The sequence below is a fragment of the Lepidochelys kempii genome, chromosome 12, assembly GCF_965140285.1.
Source record: "Lepidochelys kempii isolate rLepKem1 chromosome 12, rLepKem1.hap1, whole genome shotgun sequence".
In the NCBI taxonomy this organism is placed as follows: Eukaryota; Metazoa; Chordata; order Testudines; family Cheloniidae; genus Lepidochelys; species Lepidochelys kempii.
The window spans coordinates 40530502-40554221 of NC_136391.1; the positions used below are offsets into that span (position 1 = coordinate 40530502).

General features: G+C 46.9%; 2 protein-coding genes and 2 non-coding genes across 11 annotated transcripts in view; all 4 read left to right on the top strand.

The window, feature by feature from the left end:
- SPG7 (SPG7 matrix AAA peptidase subunit, paraplegin) overlaps positions 1–13054 on the top strand; it is a 51210-nt gene extending 38156 nt beyond the window's left edge. For 4 of the 8 annotated variants that reach the window (XM_073308260.1, XM_073308261.2, XM_073308264.1 and 1 more), the window contains 6 exons: positions 253–368; positions 1587–1743; positions 2849–3012; positions 5401–5478; positions 7582–7785; positions 8614–9799. In XM_073308260.1, coding sequence (XP_073164361.1) covers positions 253–368; positions 1587–1743; positions 2849–3012; positions 5401–5478; positions 7582–7785; positions 8614–8694 — 800 coding nt within the window. In that variant the 3' untranslated portion in view covers positions 8695–9799. Of the gene's footprint in view, positions 1–252; positions 369–1586; positions 1744–2848; positions 3013–5400; positions 5479–7581; positions 7786–8613; positions 9800–11450; positions 12764–12810 lie in introns of those variants that run through there. The other 4 variants (XR_012154551.1, XR_012154553.1, XR_012154552.1 and 1 more) reach the window with 4 other exon arrangements.
- Positions 13055–13074: 20 nt separating this feature from the next.
- On the top strand, positions 13075–20605 carry RPL13 (ribosomal protein L13). Its single transcript, XM_073308305.2, has 6 exons — positions 13075–13147; positions 13677–13794; positions 14333–14474; positions 16710–16883; positions 19297–19353; positions 20403–20605. The coding sequence occupies exons 2-6, from the start codon at positions 13691–13693 to the stop codon at positions 20559–20561; spliced, it is 636 nt and encodes a 211-aa protein (XP_073164406.1). The 5' UTR covers positions 13075–13147; positions 13677–13690; the 3' UTR covers positions 20562–20605.
- LOC140896571 (small nucleolar RNA MBII-202) lies at positions 14062–14143 on the top strand. The gene has a single exon (XR_012154581.1). It is a non-coding gene; the product is annotated as a small nucleolar RNA MBII-202 (small nucleolar RNA).
- LOC140896572 (small nucleolar RNA MBII-202) lies at positions 16565–16650 on the top strand. The gene has a single exon (XR_012154582.1). It is a non-coding gene; the product is annotated as a small nucleolar RNA MBII-202 (small nucleolar RNA).
- Positions 20606–23720: the final 3115 nt, after the last annotated feature.

Here is a 23720-nt window from a genome sequence, read left to right on the forward strand (position 1 = left end):
TAGACACAGTCATGTGGTTAACTAGTAAGGTGATAGAGGGCACCTCTTTAACAGCACATAATTGAAGCGGTGTTGCTTTTTCCATCTGGACGGGGTGGCAGGGCAGGCAAGAGTAATGAGCTCGCTAACTGTTACACTGCACACTTGGCTGGCTTGTACAGTGAGTTGGAAAAGAGAGTGAACTCTGAGCTGGTGACAGGCATAAGCCAAGAACACATTTTCCCAACTGAAGCTCTGTCCCCGTTTCTCCAGGCACTGCCAAAAAGAGTAAGATCCTGTCGCAGGAGGAGCGAAGGGTAGTGGCATTTCATGAGTCAGGCCATGCACTGGTTGGCTGGCTGCTGGAACACACAGAGGCTGTGATGAAGGTAACCTAACTGTCTGCTGTGAATTAATAACAAAGCTCAACGCGGGGGTGGGGAGAGGGTCCTTTTGGATTCCAGTCTAATGTATACTGATCATAATGCAACAACTTGTGCTAAAATCTGCTGCATCATCCCTCACGTCTTCTGAACTTGGTTACAGTAACACAGCCAAGTGCACAATTAGGAAATCCATTATCAGAGTCCATTAATAATGGTGATGCACTGCACTTTGTGCTGTTAATCTTAGTAATCATCTTCAGCCATCATTTTACGTTTAAAAGCTAAACTGGCTGTGCTCAGAGACCACAGTGTTCCCTGTGCACACTTAAAGGGACTAAAATCTACCTACAATTGCTCCTTGATTCATATACCCCTCCCACACAAAGCATGGCCTGCGTGTGCATGTACAATCTTCCTCTCACGGAGATAGCTTGCCAGCACATTAGAAAACTATTGGTTGGGTCATCACGTGTGACTCTGGTTTGAAGGGATGCTTTTTGAGACTGGTAGGCTAGTGAGTTGGCCTGCCTCAGGAGGCACTCCATAGGAAAGGGCTTCCTTTCAGACCTGTGGGGTTGTACTCTCCAATGTGTTTCCCCCACCCCAAAAAAAGACCAAACGTTGGAATAAAATCTCTTAACAGTATCAGAGACTTGTTTGTGTTACACTAGAACTAAACCCTTTTGTGTAGTGTTGCTTTGCACTGTTAGATGATTACTGCACTCCCAACATTTAAATGATCTTATAAATGATGCCTGTTTAATATAGAGCCAATTTCTGCTTGCCTTACTAACTCTGGTAATCCCATTAACTTCTGCAGAACATGCTCACAAGTGTGAAGTGAGTTGAGTTTGGTTGATGGTCTCTAAAAGCACTTTGGCATCTTGGGGGTTCACTGGCTAGTTGACTACTACCCTAGAGTGACTTCCATGTCTCATTCCTCCCTGCCTCTCTCCGTAATGTCAGGAAGCACAATCATGAAGCCAGATCTTTCAGTGGGGGGACGCTGTCAAGTGACATTGTCACTTTTTGGCCTCCTGTGCCTGTAATCTCAAGAAGCTGTGGCAGTGCTGAGGTTCCCTCACACAAGTGCACCCCATGGCCTCTCACAAACCCAAGGTTAAATAGAGAATCTGAATATCTTCCTCCCCTCTCCCTGCTTGGATTCTATTTTGTAGCCCCTGTTCTCTGAAATTGGCAGAGGCTGTTTGTGTGTTTCAGGTTTCCATAGCCCCTCGAACAAATGCTGCCCTGGGATTTACTCAGATCCTCCCAAAAGACCAGTACCTCTTCACCAAGGAACAGCTGTTTGAGAGAATGTGCATGGCGTTGGGAGGGAGAGTGTCTGAAGCCATCACCTTTAACAAAGTCACGACGGGTGAGGAGCCAGAACCTTCCACGGGTTGGGCCAGATGAGGTGCCAGGTTAACAGGGCCCTTCCTTTACATAGAAGGGAGATAGCTGTCCACCTCCTTGGCTTTCAGAGCATGTTGGCATATAAGGAGCTGTTCTGTAGAGACACTCCTGTACAGCACTGTAAATCCTCAACTGCCTGTCCTAGTAACACCAGCTGGAGGAAGTCAGGGTGGGGAGAAAGAGGATTTACTTCCAATGTCATTGTCTTTAGGTATAACATGTGGGAGAATAGCATTAATAATTGAAATCCAAGTGAAGGGTGCCATTTTCAGACGTGTTCAGCATTGGCCTGACTCTGTTCACATTAAAGCCAACAGTGAAACTTCTGTATAAGAATGGCCACACTGGGTCAGACCAAAGGTCCATCCAGCCCAGTGTCCTGTCTTCCGATCGTGACCAATGCTAGGTGCCCCAGAGGGAATGAACAGAACAGGCAGTCATCAGGGGAAGGATCACTTGATGATTGCCTGTTCCATCACCCATTCCCAGCTTCTGGCAAATTGACGCGGATGGGAGCAGAGCTAGGTCATCACTGAGCAGTCTCGAAATTCCCACCTTGAAGCGTTATGCTATGTGCCAAAAAACTTCAGTGTTCTCTTCTAGTCTCTGAAGTAGTTTACAGGGTGTTTAGAAAGCTTGACCCTGGGTCTGTGCTTACCTGTTTGTGATCTGAGCAGCAGACATATCTGCAGACTGGGGAGTGGGGTGAAATGTTGAATGAGTTTTTTTTTATCAGGGTTTGTCCTCATCAGTGTGTAGGTCTCTTCCTAACTGACATGCCAGCCTGCTGTCTTAGACTTGCTCCTAGAGGCTCTGGTGAAATACTGTCTTTTCAAACTCTGAAGGTGAGGTGAGGGGAGATTGTGCATTGTAGGAGCTGTCAGTAGAATGTGTGACAGTTTCCCCTGGCTTAGTTAGTAAAGTCAATGGTTGGGGTGGGCTGTCCAACTACACAAATCCTTGCAGGTCTGAACACCTGACTTGCAGAGGGGGTGGTGTGCTAGAGGTGCACCAATTGCTACGCTGGTCAGCTCTGTGATCCCATGCTGTCTTCCTGTCTCACTCAGGAGCAGAGGATGACCTGAGGAAAGTGACCAAGATGGCCTATTCGATGGTGAAGCAGTATGGAATGGTGCCCAGCATTGGGCATCTTTCTTTCCCAGAGATGGAGAGCATGCCCGGGATAGGTCGGCGCCCCTTCAGCCAGGGGCTTCAGCAAATGATGGACCATGTAAGTCTCTTTGTCCTGGCAGCTTCCCTTTTGTTCTTTGCTTCTCTCACTTCATTTAAAAATCCGAATTGCAAATAAAACCTGCCGCCCGATATTTTGTGCTCCCTGGCCACTTAGAAGGAAACGCCTCGAAACCTGCGCTGGTTTGTTCCGTGCCACCTTGTTAGGAACGTTCGCTGAGTTCCAACAGGCAGAATCCTGTGCAGCTACAGCGTCTGCACCGCTGCTGCTTTAAACCGCAGTTAGTTGCCATGAAATAGGTTGCAACGTATAAATCTATGCAGAGAGCTGTAGTCATGATTTCAACTTGACCGGAGTCTTATGAGATGGGGCAGAGTGGGGGACAGGGTGATGAGGTGTGACTATAACTTCTTTGAGGGTGGAGTGGGAAACAAAATAAGGATGAGGTGATTGTGGGATTGAGAGTAGATGCCTGGATCGGGAAAGTTGCTGTGATTATCTGAGCGTATCCACCCCTTCACTTTCATGCTACTCCTGCGGGCATGCTGTGCCAAAAACTTAACAATTCTTTGCACAATATTTTAAAATTCTGCAAATTTTATTTGTCAAATAAATGTGGAGACTCCAGGATGACATAGGGGAGCACAGGCCACTGGCTGCACAGAGGTGGGAGATCAGTGTGCAGCTCATTCCCAGGACACAGACTCAGTGGTGAGGCTGCACCCAACCCTGACACAGCACAAGGACCAGGCCTGCCCCAGAAACACCCCAGGGCCCTGCCCCTTCATGCCAGGTGCACCAGATGTGGGAAAGTAGGATCAGCAATGCAGGATCCAAGTTTGGAGGGGCTTGGTGTGGGGGGCTCCAGGTGTGAGTTGAGAGAGCGCTGTGTGGGGCAATCTGGGTGCAGGCTGCTCAGTGGGGGATCCAGGTGCTGGAGGGATTTGGATGCAGAGGGGCTTGTTGGGGGGTTCTGGGTGCAATGGTAATGGGACTCTGCAGGGGGTCCAGGTGAAGGTAGTTGGGGCTCAGTGGGGTGTGTGTGTGTCTGGGTTTGGGAGGGATAGAGCTTGGCAGTGCGGTCTGGGTATGAGGGGCTCAGTGAGGGATTCCAGATGCTGGGGAAGTGGAACTCAGTGGGTGGGGATCCATGGGCAACTGGTTGGTGCTCAGTAGGTGGGGACCAAGGTGTGGGTGGCTTGTCAGGGTGGTCCAGGTGCAGGGCGAGTGGGGCTTGTCGGGGGAGAGGGTTCTGGGTGCTGTGGGGGACTCAGTGGAGAGGTCTGGATGCATGGGGCTTGGGCAGATGGAGGAGTAGCTCCCTGTACAGGGATCCTTTCCCCTGTAGCTGAGGAGCGTTGAGTGCAGGAAGTGGGGGAATAGGGGAGTTTACAGAGCTTCTTGCACCTGGGGGAGAAATCTGGGGGTGGGTCTGACACAGCCCTGGATGCCGTGCAGAGGAAGAGGAAGTCACATCCTCCTCAGTCCAGCCAGGAGTAGCAGCTGAGCCCAGCACAGGGTAGGAACCACTAGCTGGGTCTTCCCCAGTCTCCTCTCCTCCTCCTCCTCCCCCCCGCCCCGTGATTTACCTCTCTGCCAGCTGCCCTGGGCACTGAAAACATACTGCTGGGGAGGGTCATATGGCTGCTCTTTTGGCTTCCCTTTGCTTTCCCATCAGAAAGTTATCTTTCTGTGGGGAAGCAAAGAAATCTGTGGGGGGACATAAATTCTGCGCATGCGCAGTGACGTATAACTCCCCCAGGAGTAACAGTGTGCAATAAACAATACTGTGTGGTGTCTGGATCACAAGAAGATACGTAGCCTAAAAATCTCAAAAATAGAATTTTTGTTTCTTTGGTTTCTAGATCTCTTGGACACCCTGGAGGAGGGAGAGAGCAGGTGTTTGTATTAGGGCTGGTTGAAAACTTCCCAGTGAAACTGTTTTTAAATAGAACATTGGGTTTTTGACAAAATGAAATGTGTGAGAAGTGTCTGCCTTCTCCAGACAGTGTTAACTCATGAGAAACCAAACACTTGAAAACGGAAACATTTTGATTCAGAAATGCTGCCGCGGTGCATTATGGGAATTACAGTTCAGCTGCCTCATGCTCCTATTCTCCTCTATCATCAGGTTTCCCAGCTGGACTACATTACCCATGATGCCCCACAACTGGGGACTCACCTGATGTGCTGTGGCAGCTCATCAAGAGAGTAGACTCGTTTTTGGCAGAAAATCTTTGATTTTTTGGTTTTAAAAAAAAGAGAAAACCAAACTCTTCCATAGGGACAGGACTTTCTAACCAGCTCCTGTTTGTAAATCATGTCTCTAGGAACAGCTCATCTTTTATATGAACATAGTGTTCACTCGTCTTTGTCTGTGCTCCAAGTCTCTCTTCCATTATCATTATCTCTCACTTCTCTTCCCAGGAAGCAAAAGTGCTGGTGGCTCAAGCATATAGGCACACAGAGAAACTCTTACTGGACAACCGGGGCAAACTGCAAACGGTATGGACTTCATTAGTGCTTCTGGCATCATTGCGGCCACCAGGTCCTTGCTTGCTAGAGTCCTAGGGAGTGGTGGTGGTACTTTCAGGAAGCGGTGTTTCTGTGCTTATCTTCCAGCTTTGAGAAGCCGTGTGGGTTCTGGTGCATTTCCAGATTGCAGGAAGATTAGGGAAGCAAAGGAAAGAGACTTTGAGCTGCGTATCTGGTCAGCCATTGGATTAGGACCTGGCATGCATGTGTGTTTGCAGTGGGAACTTTCTTTAGTGGTGAATGATGTGAGTCTCTAGGCATTAACTGGTGGTGTTCAGGGACTCACTGCTTGGCAAGAGGGGTGCTCTCTGTGAAGGGCTTGAGGGGGGCGGTTGAAGGTTAGACTCTGTAGCACAGAACTGCAGTTCCTTTAGGTTACTTCCGTGGTGACTTTCTGATCCTGGGATGCCAAATATGGGGCTGCGAGTAATTTACACCACTGCAAGAACAGCTATCGGCCTTGCCAGGAGGAGTCTGCCATGTCAGAAGCAGCATGTCTGACAGACTCAAAAAGCAAAGTGCTGCCTTTACCACCGTGGCTGGGGGCCAATTCACAGGAGATCCACCTGGGGATTGGAGCGGCCCAGTATCTGAGGGGAGGAATAATGGGACTTAGAGCCTCTTGACTCCGCGTCACCAGTGTGAATGAGTTGATAGTCTCAGTTCACATTGTTAAGCTACTGCTGCCAGTGTTACAGGGCTGGCTGCACCTCTGCCCCCTCAGGTATCAGGCCGTGGGCCTTTACCTATCCTAGGATGGAATTTCACAATTCTCCCACTCTTGGACCAGGGCCTGGGCTATTGTACCCTGTGTATCAACTGTGCTCACCCAGTGGCCCAACTGAGTATGGACACCTTTGATTCTTCCTTTAGGGAGTCTGTGACCAGTGATGTATAATGACCGGCCAGCCTGCTTCAACCACAGTATTGTTTACTTTAACTGTGGGATCAAACCATTTAGAGAAAAAGGACTTGAATACAACTGTCTACACACATATCTGTCTTACCTAACTGCTGACATATTTGTTGGTAATGTGGGCAGTCCTGTCACTTTCAGACACCCCGAGAAATTTGAATGGACCTGAAAAATGAACTTTCCTCCCATGCCTAGAGAGTTTCTGTCCAATGGGCAGTGAGGAAAGCTTGTGTTACTTTTGTCCAGACAGTACCTATCCTTTGGAGGCCTTTAGTTTCATTGACTGTTAACCTGGCACCTTTCACAAGTGTTCACACAGGTGCAAAGTCAACTAAGTTTATGGACTAGAGGGACAGACCTTTCTACCTCTGTTCCTTGGACCTCATTCAGCTAAAGTGATTCTCCTGGTCACTCCTTCAGGCCAGCAGCTGGAGATCACCTGATTAACTTATACCCCAGTAGCTGTAGCTTGCCGAGCTTAGGGGAACAGAGCATCCAGTCGTAGTCCGCTGTGAGAGTGCCCCTCTCCCCAAAGCTCTCCTGGCTGTTTCTCAGTCTTTGTAGCAGGTGCCAGCAGCTCAAAAAGTCGCATATTGGCCCCCAAAAACTACAGATAGGCCAGATCTACACTAGGTGCTTCTGTTGGTCAGGATGTGAAGCCAGCAGACGCTCCTAGTGTAGACGCAGCTATAGCAGCAAAGCTGCACTTTTACTGATACAGCTTGTAACCAGTACAGAACGAGCTTTGCTGCTGTCGCTGTGTCCACACTAGGAGCGCTTTGCCGGTATAACGTACTGGTTTTCTATACCAGTAAAGTATTCCTAGGGCAGACATATAGTATTAGCTGTAAAACCTGTGGATTTGGTAACCCAGGTGTGTTTGTTTCCCTCCGGCACCAACACATCTTGCTTCGGCTGCATGTTTGTCCAAATATATGCCTTGATGTTGTTTGCTGCTTACAGTCATGGACAAACATCTTCTCTTCCGTTTTCGCTGACCTCCTGGGGAGGATGGAGGCATGTTCTGGAGATGCTTTACCACAAGCACGTGCTGCCATGTCAGCATGCTCTTCTTCATGCCTTGCCAGAGCTGCCACTAACTTTTCTGAGCTCTCAGTGCATGTACACTCACCTTCTGCCTTGTCTGCTCTTTCTAGCTGGCGAATACCCTCCTGGAGAAGGAAGTGATAAACTATGAGGACATGGAAGCCCTGATTGGGCTCCCTCCTCATGGGCCAAAGAAAATGATCGTTCCTCAGAGCTGGCTTGAAGCAGAGAGAGACAAACAAGACACAGGCGATGAAGAGCCACCCCAGCAACCCCGCACCCGGGAAGAGGAGGAGGAACCCAGTTTGAGACCAGTATGAAACCCATTCCTGATCCGGAATGGGAGAGGAGGGCTTTAAAGGCTTCCTTCTAGCACCATACCTGAGTCTTCCCCTTTCAGCTGCAGGGTCAAAGGCACTGAGAGACCAGAGCAGGGGATCTGTGTGTTGCCGATATCCTGCCCCTAACTTCTGGGTTTCTCGGCTACTGTGCAAGGCAGGCTGTCTTCAGGGAGGGATTCTGCAACTGGTTATCTCTGGGGTTGGGGATTCCTGATGCAAGCACAGATGTAGTTGGTCATGTGAGGCAGAAAGGGGTAATGCATGGGTTCAGAATTAATTTAAATGCTAAAATCTCTTTTGGGCTCAGCGCAGTGTAAACACTCTTAGGAGCTGGATTTCTTGTCAACATGCAACATCTGTGCTGTGATATGGGTGTGCGCTGTCATTCCTTCCCGTGCCAGAGCTTCGGAAGTGTCTCTCTGTCCGGCACAATCGTGGAGTCCACTCGGAAGGGCTCAAGGCAGTTTAAGACACAGTAGTTACCACATGACTTGACTGTACACTTTGATTATCTCTGCTCAGAGTTTAAAAATATACTGACAGAGAGAACAAGGTTCACTGGAGTAAAATGGTCTTTGTGCATTGTTATGTAGAACATTATTAATAAAAGCAGGAGGCGGGGGCGTTGTGACATGTACATGTCCTGTTATGACAAGAACACAGTTCTCCAGATTTAGGGGCTTCCTGTGCCGGTTGTTCTCTCTGATAGTTCTGTGCATGTCCCTCTCTCTCTATGGGGATTTTTTGGTTTTGGTTGGTTTGGGGTTATCAGTTTGTGGATTGTTATCAATTTGTGTGCAGGTACCGGCGAACCCCACATGTCTAAAATCCAGTCTAGGATCTACTTCTACATCAGAAGCCCATTTTCCAGATCAGGACTGAACACAAGTGCTGCATTGAGAGGCTGAGTCCAGTTATGCTGTTTCTTTTCTCAATAGCAACTCGAGAAGCACCTTTCAGTAAGGATTCTGGGATGGAAGCCTGTGTGTTTATTTGCATTGATTTCTACAGGGGGCTGTAGACTGAAGTCCTTTGCTTGTGTTCAGCCCTTTAAATCCTCTGCAGAAGAACCTTGTTGGGGCATGATCATTCTCACTCCATAATGAGAGCATCTGAAATATCTGTGCATTGATGTCTGGGGTACTTTGGTGGCTGGCTGTATGGTGTGCCCTTTTCACTTTTATTGAGGATTATTTCCATGGATTATTCCATGAGGATTATTGTCTGTGTCCCTGAAAGGCCCCAGTCCAGGTGCTCCCCCACCCCAGTTGCTTCTTTAGGGGACTAAGAGGTCTGAACACAAGTGAAGGACTTCAGTCTACAACCCCCCCGTAGAAATCGATGCAAATGAACACGCCTCACATTATCGCCATCAATCTTCCATTTGTGGAGAGCAAGACAAGACTTTTGAGGCAGCTAATGTTGCATTGTTCAGATGGAAGGGATGCAGTTATCCAAGGCATTCTTACCCACCATCACTTATCTGATGCAGAGCCTGCTTCTGTCTCAGGACTCCCAACCTCTGCTGGGTTTAGGAGTAAGGCTGGGTCCTGAAAATTGACACCCCCACACCCCACCCGCATCTCTATAGGCTACTGTAAGGCAGTGCCACTTGCCTGACCCACTGGTTGTACTAGTTTTAATGCCAGCTCTGTGTTGGCACAGCATTCTGTAGTGGTTTTTACTTGTTAATCTTATGGGGAAGGGATGTTTTTCTTCTAGTCTGGGACTTGATATTTCCATTGCTTTTTCCCTTCTTTTCTTTTTAACATGATGGGCTTCCCCTTTATTCTTTGAACTCTAGAATTTCACCTGCTGTAGAAACACTTCTCAACCTTTTAAAAAACTGTCTCAAATATGTTCTGGGCCTGTTTGTATGCATACTTGGAATCTGGTAGCACTGCTGTTAATTGTAGTGTGAATACAAATGTAATGCAATTGGTTTGGGACCTTTCTTAATAAACAGCAGGCTCCTGTGTTTACGGTATCCTTACCAGTCTGATCATTTTAAAAGGCCTGCCTGTGCAGCGTGCAGCATCTAGTGGTGCTTTGTCATGCCATATTCTGGCACAGGATTGATTTTTAACTGGTCAGACAATTGGAAGTATCCACATGCAGAAAAGTGGGCTCACAGAGGTTTGTGGAGCAGATGTTGCAGCATGGCTGGGTCACTGGCTGTGAATAGCGAAGCCTGCGTTAAAGATTTGTCGTGGTCTGTTCATCATCTGACCACAAAATGGATCAGTCATCAAATGAACTGTAAAGCAGAAGTGATGGGAGACTCCATGAAGTCACTGCTTGTATCAGCTGCCTGCCACTGACTCCCCGAGATGCCCTTGGCTTGGTGGTGGCCTCTCCGGGCTTAGCTGCTCCTGGGACAGCATGGGTCTGACACCCAGTGAGCAGCTCCTGGGGTCCCTGCACTATGGCTGCAGGGGCTTCCTGGGAACTCCTGGAGGAGCTGAGTCTGTGAGCACCTCTCCCCTCCCAGGTGAATCCCAAGGCAGGTCCCATCTCAGCAGTATCCCCTTCCTGGTGGGTGTGTCCAACAGTGTGAGCAAATGGATTACCACGCAGCTTTCACCTCCCTCCACCCCCACACGAGTCCCACAGCAGATCTCTCAGGCTTACTGGAGTGTAGGTGGTGGGCTGAGGAGGTGGATCTGTGGCCATCATGGTGGATTGATTTCAATCAGCAAGCAGAAAATCTAGATTGAAATCTTGTTTTGCCATTGTATTTAGTTCTTTTCCTACAAAGGGTCATTCTTGTTAGTTGAGAACCATTAAAACATGTTGATCTGCAAAAAAGCTAAGAGGTGCTGGGAATCATTAAGAAAGGGATAATCAGACAGAAAATATCATATTGCTGCTATATAAATCCATGCTTATGCCCACATCTTGAATACTGCGTGCAGATGTGGTTGCCCCATCTTAAAAACGATCTATTGGAATCCGAAAAGGTACAAGAAAGGGCAACAAAAGTTATTGGGGTATGGAACAGCTTCTATATGAGGAGAGATTAAGAAGACTGGGACTTTTCATCTTGGAAAAGAGATTTCTAAGTGGGGATATGCTAGAGGTCTATAAAATCATGACTGGTGTGGAGAAAGTAAATAAGGAAGTGTTATTTACTCCTCATAACACGAGAACTGGGGGTCACCAAATGAAATTAATAGGCAGGTTTAAAACAAATAGGAAGTATTTCTTCACAGAACACAGTCAACCTGTGGAACTCCTTGCCAGAGGATGTTGTGAAGGCCAAGACTATAGCAGGGTTAAAAAAAGAACTAGATAAATACATGGAGGATAAGTCCATCAATGGCTATTAGCCAGGATACACAGGGATTGTGTCCTTAGCCTCTGTTTCCCAGAAGCTGGGAATGGGCGACAGAGAATGGATTACTTGATGATTACCTGTTCTGTTCATTTCCTCTGGGGCACCTAGCATTGTCGGGAGACAGGATACTGGGCTAGATGGACCTTTGGTCTGACCCAATGTGGCTGTTCCTATGTTGTAGCTCAACAAGTGCACCTGCTTCCCTCAAACCTTACTTGGAGAGGGTGCCTTACAAACTTAGTGTCTTGGTTTTGCTCCGCTTTCATGTGTGTTGAAGCCAGCCCCATTTGCCTGTTACCAGGATCCTCTGCAATGCGGGCAGGAACCTGCTCAAGAGCTGCTGTTTCTTGCTCCTACGCCTTGGGGAAGCATCAGGCCTCATCCTAGAGCCTGCACTTGAGTCCATTCAGGAGCTGACTAATGGTAAGAAATGCCAGTTAAGGTGGACAGCAGGTAGTACATCAGCAGTCGTGTAGTACAGCTCTGTTTATGCTAAGTATAACACCCTGTGGGAGTGTGGCTTAAGGCAGGTGTAGTCTGGTTTTGTTCTAAATGCTGTGAAAGTGGCCATAGCCACCTCGAAACGAGTGTGTCATGTGAATGTCTGAAAAATTATCCTCCAAGCACCTGCAGTCCCGAAATGGTGGTGGTATGAGACATATGAGGGCCCCCTCCTTCCTTGCTTGACTTGAATGAGGAACTCCAGTCTGAGAAGAAGCAGCCATTAAAACATGGGGCAACACTGGGTATATGAAGTAGTTTGAGAAGGGGCTGCGATGAACTGTGGAAGCCAAAGCAGGTCTAATGTGCAGGGTCTAGACGTGAGCCCAAACCAAAATAGTGCCACCATCAAGAGCAGGCAACGGCTGTAAGTCGATAGGAATTATTCATCCATGTATATCTGACCAGGCATATATGCAATTTGGGGATAGATGAAATGCATACATGGGGTAGGAACAGCGCATAGCTACACTCTGGGCAGCTGTAATTTTATAGTGTCATCATTTTACAGGCATGTATGTGATATAATAAAGTGCAAGTTACCTCTGGTCCAAGGCTATTGGGCAGTCCTGGGCTCAGACCACTAGATCAGGCTGCTCTCTCTAGGTATGCAGGGCTCTGGGGAGGATGCATACACAGGAATGCATTCAGTTCTAGAATCTAAAATAAATAATGTAGGGGAATGGATGTGGCTAAGCAGGCTAGAATACTTCATAGTAGCTTTTAAATTAATTGGATTAATGTTTGTGTTGCACTCCAAAGACGTATCTCACCATGTAAATGCTAAGCATTCTTGCTCGATAATTTTTTTAAGATCATGGACTTGATGTACAACAAACTAAATAAGTACTTGCAGCTGCAAATAGCTTCTGTATCTGCTACACCAACAGGACAGTTCCTGACTGGGATAATCAGTTTCTCAACATAATTATTTTTGAATTGTCATGAGAGTTCAGTCTAGGTTGCGATTGTTCCTCTTTGATGTTTGGGTATCTTATTTAAGAGACTTTGTTTTACTGTGTGGGGTATGGAATTTGAGGGATTAGTGTCCATGGTCTAGAAATTAGGACCAAGATTTAAAAAAATAAAGTGAATCTTGTACATGGCTGTAAATTGACTGGTCTGTAATTCCCTGGTTGTCTTTGTTCCTTTTTTTAAAGCTAGGAATTGTTTGCCCTTTTCCAGTCCTCTGAGACCTCACCCATCGTCCATGAGCTGTCCTGGATAAGCAATTTCAGCGCTTCCTTGGTACAGCCAGCTGCCTTTCCCTACCCCAGCTGGGGTTGGTTTTTCATACGCGGCCGCTTTAAAACGGGCGCCATCTTTGTAAAGGGCAGCGGGCTTTTGGAGAGATGGGCGCTGAAGCTCGCTGGGCGGGCCTCTCGCCAGCCTTTATTCTAATTGGTCAGTAACTAGTTGAGTTTCCGCTAGGCCTGATATCCCAGCGTGCCCTGCATGACCCCTTCCTTTTCCGGTCGGCCATTTCCCCCTGTGGAGGTGGGTTGGAGCGGAGGCCGGGCCTTGCAGCGCTATCCGCCTGCATCCGCCGCCTGGGCGGCCCGCGGGGCCCGGGCCCTGGGCAGCCGGACGCCGGGGGGCCGCCTGCGGCCTGTCGCATCCTGCGGGGAGGCGGCGGAGGCGGCGGGCAGGTGCCGGGCCTGGGGGCGCAGGGCGGCTCGGCTGCCGCTAAAGCCTAGAGCGGGGCTGGGCCGTGGCCTGGGGGCCGCTCCCCGGCGGACGGGGCCGGGCCTTCGCCTCCGTCGTTCCCGGGGTGGCGCCCCGCGGGGGGCTGGGGTTCGGGGGCTGTGCGGTCTGGCCTAGGCGCGCTGGGCTGCAGGGAGCTGGGTCCACCCGCTGTTGCAGTCCGGCCAGCCGGGCCCTCCCTTGCGGTCTCCCTTTCCCGGCTCGTGGGGTGCTGCTGCCCAGGGCTGGGCCCTGACCGGTCTCTACTATTGAGGGCTGCTTTCTGTCACCCGAGCCTGCAGTGAATTGTAGATGTCATTAAACGTGCTCCTTGTGTCTGCAGGGATATAAGCAATCATGGCACCCAGTCGAAATGGCATGATCTTGAAACCCCATTTCCACAAAGATTGGCAGAGACGAGTTGCCACATGGTTTAACCAGCCTGCTAGGAAGATCCGCAGGTGAGATGCTAAGGACAGCTGGCTGCATGTGTCAGTGAGACCAGTGTCTGGTGAGATGGGGATTTGATTGTGTCTACCTGCCCTGTGACATCAAGATCACTTACTTGGGAATTTTGCCCCCTTGTCTCCTGTGGCACGCTGTGGTGGATAGAGAGTGATTAAAAGTTACTGTGGTTGTAATCACAGAGGCCAGTAAAACCGTGTGAGCCATGGATGCCCTGCATGGCAAATTTAATCCTAATGCCTTTAATTACGTCTACAGTCAAATGATGAAAAGTCTCCGGAATCTCTGCACAACATTGATGATTTGCTTGAACCCTTTTTTATCTGATGACTGTAGTTTATTATGAGATTATGTAGTCTGGCCTTGTTCACATCAGTTACTAGATGGACACATTCCGTGCCTCAGCAAGTTTGATCTACTCTCATGTTTCTGTGTGAGGGACTCTGACTGGGCATTTAAAAGATTGTCAGTGTAGAAGTTATGTATCTTATAGAAAAATCCTTTTTTTGACTTGTGATATTTCTGTTTGCCCAGGAGGAAGGCCCGTCAGGCAAAGGCTCGTCGCATTGCTCCACGCCCAGTGTCAGGGCCAATCCGACCCATTGTGAGGTGTCCCACTGTTAGGTACCACACGAAAGTTCGTGCTGGCAGAGGATTCACCTTAGAAGAGCTGAGAGTGAGTATAACTGGTTGGTTAGCGTCTCAGAGTAGAGTGCGCTCACACGCAACAGATACATTCTATAACTCTGCCCAGTGTTGGGTGGGTGTGGAGTAACGTATCCAGCTGTAATTTGGTGTTTCAACTCAATATTTTTTTTTCCCCCAACAAGAGGGTGAAATGAACTCCTTGATAGATTCCCCTGTCTTGCGTAGCCTGGTTATTCTGTTGGTAGCTAGTATATGTAAGCAGCTGAGATTGGTTGTGCATGGGGCTGTTTTGGAATTTTCTAGGGGTGTGTCTTCACTAGCAATGTTAAAGCGCTGCCACGGCAATGCTTTCATGTGGCTGTGTAGTCACGATACCAGTACAGAGAGCTCTCCCCGCACGGTCAAAAAGCACCCCCACAAGGGGAGTAGCTCCCAGTGCTGGGAGCACAGCCTACAGTGGCACTTTACAGCGCTGAAACTTGCAGCGCTCAGGGGTGTGAAAAAACACTCCCCTGAGCGCTGCAAGTTTCAGCGCTGTAAGGTGGCAGTGTAGACAAGGCCTAGATAACACAACATTATTAGCCGGAGTACAGGATGGTGGTCCCTATAGGTAGGTGTGTAATTGCTGTAGATACAGAAAATGGACAATATGTGTAGGATAAATATGAAATTAGAGAATTAGTTAGCTTAAGTTTAGTTAAGAAAATATATATGTGTTGTAAAGAAAGACCCTGACTAGCAATTAGAAGGAAAGCCTTGAAAATAATAAGTTATAAGGCCAGAAGGAATGAAGTAGGGAGGATGCAGAGGGCTGGACTAGATGACCTCTTGAGGTCCCTTTCAGTTCTGTGATTCTATGTCCGGCTCAAAGAATAACAAATGAGGTAAAAGAAAGCTTCTAAAAAGAAGGCCTCTGACCCCTGGGGATGACTGCAGATGGTTTTAAATAAGACTAAGAGAATCTGTCTTAAAATGAGCCAACATGGCCCTTGCCACCCACACACCAGTGTTAAAGCCTGTGTGAATCCAGGGGCAATGGCAAAGCTGTTGAACAGCAAGTAGAGAAGGAAAGGCCTTGGGAAGAGAGGAATTTGTAAATCTTCATCCATGTAAGACTGGAAATAAGGGTAAACTGTCTGAAATTGGTGTTTAACCGAAGTCAGTATTTGGCAATGTCATTACTTGTTTGTTGAAGAGTATAAAAAAGTAAATAAAAAAGTTCATTGCTAATACCTGCCTGGCCACTTTAGAGCCGACCAATATGGGTCTAAGCACCCTGGGTTTAGCCTGTTTGTAAGTATCTTGATCAAATGTTTTGTTACTGTTTGGATGTAGTAAATTATTTAGGCATGTTTAGAGCAATTGTATAACTTTGGATTTAATAAAGGACTTTATGGTTACATTAGTGTTTGGTGGTTTCCCATATTCATATTAATTTCAGGTATTCCAATAGTGTGGGAATGAGCCATGTAGGCAGCAGCATACATCAACACAAGATAGTTTTGAAAATTAAAGGAACATGGTCAACTTGCCAGTTTAACAAAATTCCACGTTTTTAAACCACTTAACTTCAGGAGAGAGGAGGAGGGAATGTTATGGTGATGATGCAGCCTTCTGTACAGTCATCTTATGGGACAATAAAATCAAATGTCTACAGGACTGCTCAGCACCAAGAAATAGTTTGCTTCCTTTGGGTCTCTGGTATTTTTTAGAGACTCATGATGTAAGTGATACTTGATAGAGCATTGATTTGAACCTTAGTAGTATGGCCAACTTCATGAGTCAGGTTGGCATATGTGATTTAAATGGCCCAGTCGCTTGTTACAGTTGGAATTGCACATTGCAGTATAATTATATAAGAACACTTGCTTATTTCCATGAGTGAAAGTGGCGTCCCCTATTCTTTTCCCTGAGGCCTCAGATTTTGTGCCCTCCTTTTGCTATTTGAAGGAGTGTTGACCTCAGACTTGAAAGTTACGTAACATGTAAATTTGTGGTAGATTGAGTCTAATCTTTGACTTTTGGAGATGCCTTATCTGTTGCTGTCCAACTCCTGGGCATAGCACAATTCATATTTCTTAATCACTGCTTCTGCTTCTGATGGGCCTTACAGTCAAATGATGACACTTTCTCCGGAATCTCTGTAGTCTCTGTGATGACTATACTTGAACCCTTTTCCAGCTGATGACTGTAGTGGCTTCACTCAGTAGCACAATGGCATAACAGTCACTTGAACATTGGCATGAACTCTCTTGCTTTACAGATGGCTGGCATCCATAAAAGGGTTGCCCGGACTATTGGGATCTCTGTGGATCCCAGACGACGCAACAAGTCTACAGAATCCCTGCAGGCCAACGTGCAGAGACTGAAGGAGTATCGCTCCAAGCTTATCCTCTTCCCAAGGAAGCCCTCTGCACCCAAGAAGGGAGACAGCTCTGTAAGTACATTGGGTCCTGGAAGCTTTCAGAGGCCTTCTCCTGCTCGGTAGCGCTAAGGTTTGGTTATGACTGATCTTCTAATGCAGTGGCTCTCAAACTTTTTTACTGGTGACCCCTTTCACGTAACAAGCCTCTGAGTGCGGTGACCCCCCCTCCCCGCAAATAAATTAAAAACGCTTTTTTATATATTTAACACCATTATAAATGCTGGAGGCAAAGCGGGGTTTGGGGTGGAGGCTGACAGCTTGTGACCAGCCCCATGTAATAACCTTGGGACCCCTCGGGGGTCACAACCCCAGTTTGAGAACCCCTGCTCTAATGTTCTGGTGTAAAGCGTTGTTTACTTAGATACATCTCCGAATGTAATGTTCCTATATGGGAGGGTTCTTCCACTGGCAAAGGATTGATAGAGCAGCCTAGTCTGCCTTCCGTACATCTGATGGAGGGGTGAGCTTGGGTGTTGGGCAGGGTATGTGCTATAACTTGTACCAGCTCTGTTGTGCTGGGAGCTGGGCCCGGAATGTGGAGTGTGCAGTGGTGACTTAAAGCCACATTGGAGGGGGGGGGGCTGCCCTGAATCAAAGCCATGAGAGCTTTAGTAACTCTCACCAAGTCTGACTTTTGCCTAAGCAGTTGAAATTTAGTGTAAATCAGTTAATGTGTATGGGTGGATAATGAGCCACAGTTTCGGGAGTACTTGTCTAGCTATATGTAAATAATTACAAAAGAGCAATGGGAAAAAATGCAGGGACAGAGAGGTTTTGTCAGCTGAGTAACCTACAGAGGTGGTGAGTTGGTCAATTTTAGGGGAGTTCCACCTATCAACCTGTAAATCTTAATACAGAGAAAACACTTGTATCAGCTAAGGTTCTGAAATTAGGTGGATTTCCATGTATTTCTTTGCTCCAGCTATGTAGGCTCCGTGCTTCCAATAAGGAGGTATATGTAGTGAAATGAAAGAGTTGAAGAAGGGGATTTCTAGGCAACATCCATAGGCTCTATGTGGATGTTCTAGGCATTTTACCTGTATTTAAACATGCTTCCTGCTTAAACTTTCCTAACATGGCATGGCCTGCCAGCAGGAATTGGGTCAAAGTGTGTTAAAACTCTTTCAAACTGGTCAATTAGCTTTTCTGTGACTGCATTCATACTGGCTGGCTAAACTATATAAAATGTGGCTTTATTGGAACTTTTTATCAGTTTAACATATTCCCTAAGCCCACTGTAGAGAATCCTGGAAAATGTCTCTTTAAACCTGGTTTGGGACTGCTGGCGATGTGGATGTGAAGAAGCTGAAGTAGAAACTACTTTATATGCAGACCAAAGGTTTTCCCCTTTCTCCAGCAAGGGCTTCTGTAACAAGGGTTTCCGTGGGGGCAATTTGTGCAAACTTTCCTGGAGTGTCATGGGAATATCACTGATAACTGGTGCAACTAGAACCTAAAATAGTATAGTCCCTTGTGTTCATATCCTAGACGGGTTAGCAAGGCAGATTTAGTTGTGAATGTTTAGCACCAGCACAGCTTTAAAATGGTACAATGAATTTGAAATATAGCCAGTTTCAGCGTGAAATAAAAATAGTTACATTGTTAATTTTTTTGCCTTCTGTTGCCGCATTTCAAAATGTTTCTTTTCCCTGTTATTTTGCATGAGAGCCAGACAAATAGGGGAAGCTGAATGCTTTTTGAATATACAAAATAAACTGCAAAGTAACTTTTCTCTGTTGAGTATGAGAGCCAGAGACTTTACTGGAAACAACAGTAAACTTGACATTTTGTCAGGTTGGTGTAACTTTTTTAGAGTAGGTGTTGTGCTCTTGAACCAGAGCTTTACATTCTTTGTTCCTATTTTTGGTGGGGCCAGGAAAGGCAATTTGGTGGTGGAGTAATGATGATGGATCAGCATCTTGTCAAGCCCTCAGGATGACTTTGCTTCCTTCCACCTCTGTTAACTGAGTATCCTTAACAGGTCACACTCCCCAGTGCAACTGCGAATACTGGGTTCAGCTTGGTTCAGTCTTAAAAACAGGTCTGCTTTAGGCTGGCCCCTTCACAATGCTAGCACGCCCTCTGTTGGAGTGGGAATTAGCACACTTCTCCACGTGTGTGTTTCCAAGTCTCTCCATGTGGGAATGTAGGGCCCTCTCTTCAGTCTGAAATATGGGGCAGAATTCCTGAGCTCCAAACCATGGAACTTTTCCTGTTGAACATGTATTGCTAGATTCTCCAGTCACATCGCAGTGCTGGGGCCTGGCATGCAGGTCTAGTTTTTAGTTAAGATATGAAACTGAAGAGCTTATGTGTTGCTCCAGAAGGTACGTTCCCTAACCCAGACAGCTCCCACAGGCCTGCCACCAAGGGAGCCAGCTTGTCTTGCTGAACTCAGTAATCACTTGTGTCCTCTGTTACACAGCCAGAAGAACTCAAGATGGCAACTCAGCTCTCTGGACCTGTTATGCCAATCAGGAACGTAAGTGAACCTGCAAATCATGCGCTTTGTTTGATTGTTCCAAAGTTAGATACTACTGTGATGTATCTCTAAATACTAGAGAGAACTGACTCAACAAATGGTTTTTTTTCAGTGCTGCATTGTGACACTGCAGTTAAGTTTTGCTGTCTGTAGACTGCAGCAGTTACCTTGAGACAAAAGAACAAGAGCCTGTTAAAATTGATCTCATATTTCTCGTCGTAAAATACTGGGGTTTTTTTCTTTTTTTTAAATCTCAGTATTTTACTGTGAGAGTGTAACTTTAGCAGGGTCTCCGGATTTTTTTGCCACTGCGTAATGAGATGCACAGAGCTGGCTGCTGTAAGCTACACTAAAGTTTTGCCAGTGTAAAAAAACTGAAAACCTGAGTCTTTTAACCAACTGTTGATTAAATTGGAGCTCCTTTGAGGGGGCCGAAGGGCAAGTTCACGGGCTTGAAGTAGTGGCGTGTTTTGTCTGGGGGTAGACTAATGGATGCAGTTTCAGCTCTGAGAATTTGTTCTGAAATTGAGGGTTCTGCCTGAAGCAACTCAGAAATGAGGATGGAAGAGTTAGCTGTCTGTGCACAGCCCTGTGCTTTGGTAATCTAGTCTTCAGTGACCCAGGGCTGGTAGCTCTTTACTAAGTATAAGATGACAAGCTGTGGGTTCACTGGAGTTGGTTCTAGAACAATTGCTGCTTTGAAGGGTTATATTTGATGCTTGATGGTGGTAATCCATGAATGAGTGTAAACTGACAGCGAGGTAAATATCCATCTACCCTGAGGTGGTTATTTCTGGAGTTTCTTCCCTCGCCGCCTCAGTGGTGTGAGCTGACAAATACAGAAGCTGAAAAAAATGAGGCTCCTGATTGAATAGTGTTGCAGGCATGGCCTCTTGCTTTGATAAAGCATCCCTGCCAGTGATGGTGTCCTGTTGCTAGTAGAAATCTTTACCAAAAAGTAACTCTTCTAAACATATCTAAACGTTGAATAGACCAGAGGATTCCAGAGAAGATAGTTACACATTCTGTCTATCTCTTGTTTCTGCTAGGTTTACAAAAAGGAAAAGGCCCGTGTTATCTCTGAGGATGAGAAGAACTTCAAAGCCTTTGCCAGCCTGCGTATGGCCCGTGCAAATGCCCGTCTCTTTGGAATCCGTGCTAAACGAGCCAAGGAAGCTGCAGAGCAGGATGTGGAGAAGAAGAAATGAACTGTTCTCCCTCGAACTGTCAATAAAAGAGTGTAGAAATGTAACCTGGTGTGGTGTCTTCTTAGACCAGATGCAAGGGGATCCGGAATAAAGGAAGATGATACTTTTGACATGAAGCCTATACTTATCAGTGTTTGTTCAGCTACATTCTAGATGTGTGTTGTATAAAAATAAGTTGAACTGGAGTCTCAGCTGGCTCCATAGCTTCTGGGAGGCCCCAAAGTACTACCCAGTCTGTTGAATTTGGAACAAAGAAACAACAAGAGAAATGGATCCCTCCCGCCCCCTAATCAATTACAAACTTACTTTTTACCTGCTCGACGTAATAGCTGTTTTGTTACTTGCTTGTTCCGTGCTTGCTTGGACTCACATATATTTGAGCTTGACTCTTTAAACAACACACACTAATTTTCCCCTCTGTATAAGAATGAGCAGGACATACAGGGACCAGTTAATCTTACCTGCACTGGTGTGTTGTGTGCTAAATGTGCACTGTGAAGCAAAATCCATTCCAGAGCTCTGCTGCCCTGACCCAGCCAGCCCTTCATCTCCGAGCATGGAGAAAATGCAGCAGCTCTAGCATAATGCTGTGTGCTGCATCTGGTAGAAGCAGATAACTCCTCTCACAACTAGATCTTGTTTGTCCTCTCTAAGCAATAACTTGTCTTTCACAGCTAATACTTTTCTCTTCTGGTGTGGGGGGTTGCCTAACTTCCTGCCCCAAACAGTACATGAGGCTTTTCTATGAAAGAGGTGGAACCCTGGGATATTTCTTGCCCTCCTAGCCCCCATATTTCACATGGTTTGGGGTTGGGGAGAAGAGCAAGTCCAGCCTTTCCTAAAGGGAAAAAGCCGTGATTTTAAGGTATTGGAACTGAATAGCTAAACGCCTTCTCTGAAAGAGTTGTCAGTATTTCACTGTGTTAATGAGCTGCCTTCTCACTGCTGCATCCCACTGCGAAAAGGACAGTGCTAAGTAGTTAATAGAGGAGAGAAGCTGGAATCTTATCCCTTCAAAAACTTGTAAAGCTTCTGCGGGGTTTGGAGGGTTATTTGTACAGTGCCAAAGAGGTGCATGGTGCCATAGAGTTCTGTAAGAAACAATTTCCTACTTTTCCTTGCAATTGGGATTAATGGGCCCCAGGAATGAATGAAGAGAAGTGGTTTTGGGGAGAGTCCATTCCTCATTCAGTCGGATTTTCATGTGATTTGTTCTATTGCTGGCTCTCCTGAATGGGTCCGATTTAATGCTTCTGAACACAGGGTGGCCTTGTCTACACTGTGCGGTTTTGTTGACAAAAGTCAGCAGAAATGCTTCTCCCACTGATGTAACTCCTGTGCTATGCCAACATCATAAAACCACCTCAACAAGAGGCATAGGGCTTATGCCGGTGTAGTTAGTGATGCACTGTCTGTGTGGACACACTGTTTCTTACATCAGCTGTTGGCTGATCTTCTTGTCAATTTCGCTCTGCTGGAGCTGTGAAATTGACAAGAAAGCCAGCTTCCCAGGGGGGCTTCCACCCAGGTTCCAGGCTTGGGCTGCCACCCAGGCTCTCCACTCCCTCCTTGGAGCCCTGCTGCGCCATGGGGTCCCAGCTCCCTGCCTGGAGCACAGTAGCCAACTGGACTCCGAACATGGATCTCCCCACCAGAGGCAAGACAGCCTAGCCAGCTCCCTCCCTGCTCCTGGCTGAGGAGCTTCACACTGCTCTCTTTAGCTTTTGGAAGCACCACCAACAAAAGCAAGCTAGTGTGAATATCGGCCACCGCATTAATTCCTGCGCTGGCTGTAAGTCGACCTAGCGTAGGTCAACTTATCTTTGTAGTGTAGACATAGCCTGTGTTATAGAAAGAAACAAAAGGTGCTTTGAGAAGACAAGTGACTTGTATATGCACAGGGAACAAGAATCCACCACTGAAATGCAACCAACCCTGGGATGCATATATGTCCTGGGATGGAATATGTCAACTATCTAACTGCTCCTGACGGGCAGGCTGTGACTATCCTCACCAACAGAATATGCAGGCAAGACTTAAGCAGTAATTACCCAGATTGGAAAGTGGCCAAGACATAAGCTATAAAAACTCTGGTACATAGACATTTATTAAACAGGCTTCTAAGAAATCGTACATTGTCTCCTGCGGTCATGGTGGGAGGTGCTCATCTCGTGTTATAAGCGTTCTGTCAAGCCTAGTGACAGCTTCCAGTGTATATGGGGGTTTAACAGGTCTGGTTTTAAATATTTGTTACTTTATCCATAAAAGTAGGAAAATGAAGGGGCATCTTAGAGTGCAGTTTCTTTCAAAGGGCAAGGTGCAGTTACTCACTGTTGCCACTTGGCGGAGCAAAAACCTCAGTTTAGATTTTCCACTATTACCATTTTTAAAGGTTGCTGTCCTGGGAAGTGTCTCTTTGCCATTTTTCCTACTCAACCGATGTGCTGGGGGCTGTGGCTCAGGGGTCTGAGCTTTGGCCTTGAAAATATTAAACTCCCCAGATGGGTTGGGTCAATCTCAGCAGGGTCTATTTGGCATTTCCTCCTCCATAGGCTGAGTTCCATGCACTTTGCTCAGGAAGTGGGAGTATCTTTCATATAAAACTTTAGCATATGGGATCCAACTCACTTTCAATAGATGGTGAGGCTTATGTTGGTGTGTGTGGCTAATCCTCCACTCAATCTCCACCAGTTTGCTGTGCGCCAGGCTGGCTTGTGCTCTCCACCCCAGAGGTGGCTGCATTGCAAGATTTGATATTTTGAATGTTAAAGTGCAGTTGGGTTGGGTGATGGGCAGTCTGATCAGTGAGGCTGCCTCTCAGGGCTTGTATTCTGTGAAACAGTGCTGGAGGCTGAATGGTTTGCAATCCCTTCAGAAACCAGCAGGTGTCACAAGCAGTTTTCATTAAAGAACTGAAATTCTATCTGGTCCATGTGAATGAGCATTTTAAGAGAGACTTCCCGAGTCTTGTCAGTTACTGACTCTGCTGTCCTGCTCTATCCTGACCCTCTGGCCACCTGCTCTGAGCCAGATGGTCAGGGCATGCCTGGAGTCTTTTATGGAGATTGTTCCTGTGTGATCTGTGAAGCAGAGCTAGACCATTACGATTGTGTGGCGCTCTCAGCTCGGCAAGTGTGCCTCTGAATAAGGCGGGTTCAT